This window comes from Theobroma cacao, chromosome 10, assembly GCF_000208745.1.
Source record: "Theobroma cacao cultivar B97-61/B2 chromosome 10, Criollo_cocoa_genome_V2, whole genome shotgun sequence".
Classification (NCBI taxonomy): Eukaryota; Viridiplantae; Streptophyta; class Magnoliopsida; order Malvales; family Malvaceae; genus Theobroma; species Theobroma cacao.
The window spans coordinates 15,269,620-15,274,990 of NC_030859.1; the positions used below are offsets into that span (position 1 = coordinate 15,269,620).

The window sequence follows — 5,371 nt, forward strand, 5'->3', positions numbered from 1 at the left end:
AATTAAATTGTTTGCATGGTTTTCCTCATCAAGGTCCATGTCAGTCGAATGTCCAATACGGTCAACAAAGTTTGCAAGGAGAGAGAAGAGAAAAGAAAAGGAAAAGGAAAAGGAACAATAAAAACAGAGAAAAAAAGTTCGACTTTGTATCAATTATTTTAACTGTCACTATTTTTTATGTTTAATTTAATCCAACTCGTCAACTTTGTAATGGACATTTTTACTAATATTGGAATTTTTGCATAAATAATCCGAGAAAAAAATGGCATAAATTAGGAAAAATTAATATTTTAGTTTGTGTTTTGATCCTACATATTTGATATAGTAGGACAATTTAATTACATAAATAGCTCATCACATTTGGACCTATTCAATAATATCACATCATGGCGTCATATTTCTCCACATCGGATTTTTCCGAACCAGATGGAAAAGTTCTCATTCTGACGGCGTTAAAAACACAATAACCCGTTTATCTTCTCTCCTAACTCTTTTTCTACCTCCAATAATGACTACGGTTCTGTTTTGCACTCAATAACCCGTTTTCCGAATTACAAATAAAAGAATTCTAAATAAAAGTTTTTGAAAGAAGAATTAGAATTAGAATATATGGAGATTAATTTCGAAGAGAGAAAGAAGAATTAGCATATGAACATTTTTATTTTTAATTTTGATTTCTACTTTATTTTTTGCTTTAAATATTTTAATTTGGTAAATCTGATTTTTAGTATTTTTTAAGTCAATTGAGATTCTATGACTATGATTAAGTCATGCTGAGATGGCTATCAATAAAATCAGGTCTTCTAGATTAGAACTCTTCTAATTTATAGATTTATTCAAGGATATAAAAACCCTTTCAACCACATAATCAACCCACAACAAAAAAGCAATAAAAAACAAGAGAAGGATTTTTGTTTGTTTGGGAGTTGGGTTTTTCTTAGATAAAGAAAAATTTAGAGTTTTTTTGTCATAGCATTAAGACGGAAGGTTTTAATTAATTGCTAATTGCAGCGTTTTAAAGTAGATACTGTGCTCAAGTTTTTCCTAAAATATATAGCCATAGAACTTATAGCTCTATGTTTTCTACTAATTTCATGAAAGAGAGCCAAGATTGACCTTCTCCACTTCATCCTCTGCAGTACTTGCAATTGCATTAAACTATTTCTGGCTTGTTCTTTTATGGATTGCCCAACTCACTGTTGATATCTATTGTCAACTCTTTCACTTATCCTTTATGTGTGCCATTCATTGTTTATTTCCGTATTCAAAGTCAAAAAAATGGAATTATTACGTCCTGAATCACTATATGTTCTTCCCAAGCTTTCATGCTAACCTAGAGAAACGCCATTTCCAATTCAGTAAATACATAAACATTATACTAATAATCTGTCAATTTTATGTTTTCATCCTTAGTTTGAACGAGCCGATAAAAACTATGGTTGGACAATAGTTGCATATTTTGAATAGCAGTGAAGCTAATTAACACTATTTAGAGTCAAAACTCTTTTATACCTGGTTCAACTAATCAATTACCTAATTTATTAGGTTCATCAAATTACAAATTTAATTTTGCCTCCTATGGTAGAAATTTGTGAAATATTTGCAGTAAGGTATCTAAAGAAAATAAGATTCAAACTAAGAATTACTAGATCGCTCAAGCCCTACACTTGACCTATTAAGATTAAATCTCTCATTACAAACAATTAATCGACTTACTTTAGTTATAAGAGAAAATTGCTTCATTTAGGTACCAAAGCAAAGAAGTTCTTTCAAATATATATATATATATATATGTATATATCCAATCTGTACAAAATCTAATGCATGCTAGTTGCTAACGGGAAACCTTGGATCACACCCTTAGCATATTGCCAACGGCGTGACTTCTGCTAGAGGAGTAGCAAGCGGAGTTGGCACAGGAGAGTTTCGACAAATCGGGCAAGTAGGATGCAGCCTCAGCCAGGGATCAACACACTTTAGATGAAATATATGGCCGCAATCAGGTAACAAACGTAGCATGTCTGTATCCTTATACTCACCTAAACATATCGAGCAACTCGAAGCTGATGATACCGAGTCAGGCTTATGGAGCTTTGCTTGTGAGTAAAGGAGATTGGGGTAGCTACTCAGGGTCTCCTCGTCAAGGCCTTGTTCCCTGGCCACCGAGTCTTGGTCAGTGGAGGTGGTTCCATGCTGTGATGAAGGGTTGGTGGATTGGTTGGCGCGGTTGCAGAAGTAGGCTGAGAGGGTTATCATAAAAAGAAGGGCAATGATACCAGTGGAGGATCCTATTGCATACGCAAATTTACCAATTTGTGTAGAGTCGTTGGAATCCTCTGTGCTATTCATCCCTTACAAATGGAGAATAAGAAACGAAAAAGAAGTTGATGTCTTTCGATGAAACTCAAAACTGCTAGACATCAAAGGGATCGAGGCAAAGTTGAGCTGGTGATCAGATCAAGCTAGGGAGGCTGGGTCTGGGCAGGGGAGAAAGAGAAATGAGGTGTTAGGCTGTTGAGATGTTAATATTGAGTAAGAAAGTATCATAACCAGAGAGAAATTAAGTCAGATGGAGATGACTTGACACGGCTGATTTCTAGTGCATTGGAGTTATTATCTGGTGATGGTAAATGGTTTGTGATGTTCTCTACACGTCACTATACTTTGATTGTCAACGCCCTCTTTTATGGTTTCTTAAAGGTATACAACGACCGGGTCACTCATCCAAACCCGTATGCTAGGTTCAAGGCTTAGGTTTTAAGGTCTAAGATCCGGCCCAGCATGGTCGAAACATATGTTTTTTATTAATAAAACATGTATTTTACGTCATTTTAGTTTATAAATATTAAAATATTTATTACTCTAATTATAATATGTATAAATATACAGATACTAAATAAATTTTATTGACAAAAACAAACATACCATCTATTATATTTTTAAATGATCATAAAAAATCAATGTGTATTTCTATCCCCGTTCGTTTTTCTTTGTTCAACATTTTTTTCTTGGAAAGTCCCAATTGACTAAAAGTAAACAACAGGTTTACCCTTACTTTTTTTGTTTGGTTGTTGTCAATTAACATCATCGCACAAAATCTCAAAAAGCAACAATAACAAACCATAAGAAAGAAGAAGACAATAGCTTTTAGAGAAAGAGACAAAACAGGTTTTTTTTTTTTACTTGAAAAGCATGCCTCATATTCATCAAAATAAAAGTGTTCAAAAGTTTCTGTATATATCAAACATTGGTTAGCTCAACGTTAGCCCCCCACACCTATCATATCTATAGAATGCAGACTTTGCATCGTGAGTCCTACCAGTTACACAGTTTCCGCATAATCACATATAGCCCCCACACCAATCTTTACACAGTACCGAGATGAGTGACTAATGCGTTGACATAAGTTGGCAATTGTACAAACAGATCATTCACTATCCTAAATTCTACGGAGACAGTTGTGAAACCCCAATTTTATACATGGTAAAAATTTGATAAAAACCTTGAACTTTGATGAATTATACATTGGTGATGATTATTTATGAGAATTTCTTGTCATTTGTTGTAAATCATTCCATATTATTGTGTTATGTTCATGGATGAATTAATGATGGTCGAAGGTATGGTTGAAAAAGAAAGCCAAAAGAATGAATTTTAACAATTTTCAACTTGGAGAATTGATAACTCTATTACATGGAGTGATTTTGTCTCATTTTGGTTACTAAAATAATTAAGCTCTTGAGATTTAGGTTTGAAATTAAGAGTTTTTAGTTAATTTTTCTCAACTTACTTTAAATCTTGATGAGTTATTTTAGTTTAATTTTATGTTAAATTTCTTTTAGTTTAGTTATTACATATTTAGTTTATTGCTGTTGAAGGTTCTAAAATGAAAAAGACCTCAATTTGTGATGAAGAGTGTAAGTATGGCTAGTGCTTCTTTCATACATGCTGCAATATTTTGAGCATAACTCTCATTTTAGAAGTCCAATTGACATTATTCTTAAGCCATTAGGAAATTAAGAGACAAGGTTACAGCTTTTATATTTATCACTTTGCCTAGTTCAACATAGAAGAAGGACAAAATTGTGTCACAAGATGAAATAGTGCAGCAAAGACAACATAAGGCAAGGTGGGGCCTTCAGGTGTTGCGACACTGTGATGAGAAAGGGCACCATAGTGCCAGTTGAGAGCTGAAGGCCATGGTGCTAGGATGCTAGTACTGTGGCACCGTAAGAAGACATGATGCCATACATTCAGCCGAGGCTGGGGCGTCTTGGTGTCAAGAAGCTAGTGCTGCACCGCCACTTCGATATCCCAACTTTTCTTTTCTCGCATTCAGTCAAAATTAGGTCTTTTTGGAAGAGAAAGGTTTTTACTAGGTTTTATTTGAAGAAAAGTGGGCACAAAACAACCATGAAAGTAAGAAAGATTGTACAAGATTGAAGATTGAAGATTGAAGATTTAACAAACCTTCAGTTTCATGTTCTTTTCCTTTTAGTCTCAGTTTTTCTTAAATTGTTACAATGGTTCAATTTCTTCGGATTATGTTTTTGTTTTTCAGCATGTACTAATTTACGATATCCAAGATTTCAATTGAACTCAACATGTAGTTTGAATTCTTTATCTTTTTTTTTTTGCATATGATCAATGGAATATGAGTTGTTTATTCTAATTCTATGCTTAATGCTTCTAATTGCTTGATCATCACTTAGTAGATCTGGAAACTTAAATACAACTTGATGGAGAGAGTTTAGAGTAAGCCATTGATGGAATAACCTATGTTCAAATTCACTTAGTTGATTAAGTGATTTGATTTGCTAATAAGATACACATATACCTATATGTCATATGTAGCCAATATTAGATAATGAACTTAATGAATCTTTCTTTAGTTGAATTTACATAGACATATAGTAAATTAATTGGGAGAGATATTTTTATAAGAACCTCAACAGAGACTTATAAACAAATTGGGACTCTAGGTTAGCAACTCAATCGTTGAAGTAATTTTAGAGAAAGAGACAAGATTTAGATGAAGTGTTGAGAGATATTGTAATCTTAGGCTTTTTATTAATTGAATTTTTCTAGTAAAGTTTCGCCAATCAAGTTTTAGATTTAATTTAGTTATTATTTAGTTTTAGTTTTGCTTTTAATTAATCACTTTAATTCGATTGTTTGAATAAGATTAGGTTGTGTTAATATTAGTATTTAGCAAAAGCTTTTACAATTCTCTGTGGGATTCAATGCTTTACTTACTATTATATTACTTGTTATGATACATACACTTGCGTGATAAAACTGACAACAAGTTTTTGGCACCATTGCTAGCAAATTGTTTTCTTACTTTTTTCTAATATTAATACCAAGCAAT

General features: G+C 32.8%; 1 protein-coding gene across 1 annotated transcript; it reads right to left on the reverse strand.

The window, feature by feature from the left end:
- Positions 1,780-2,574, reverse strand: LOC18586855 (RING-H2 finger protein ATL70). The gene has a single exon (XM_007010426.2). It carries the CDS (start codon positions 2,347-2,349, stop codon positions 1,861-1,863), a length of 489 nt encoding a protein of 162 aa, XP_007010488.2. The 5' UTR covers positions 2,350-2,574; the 3' UTR covers positions 1,780-1,860.

Coding starts and splice junctions, on each gene's coding strand:
- LOC18586855 (XM_007010426.2), bottom strand. CDS start 2,349: ATGAATAGCACAGAGGATTCCAACGACTCTACACAAATTGGTAAATTT.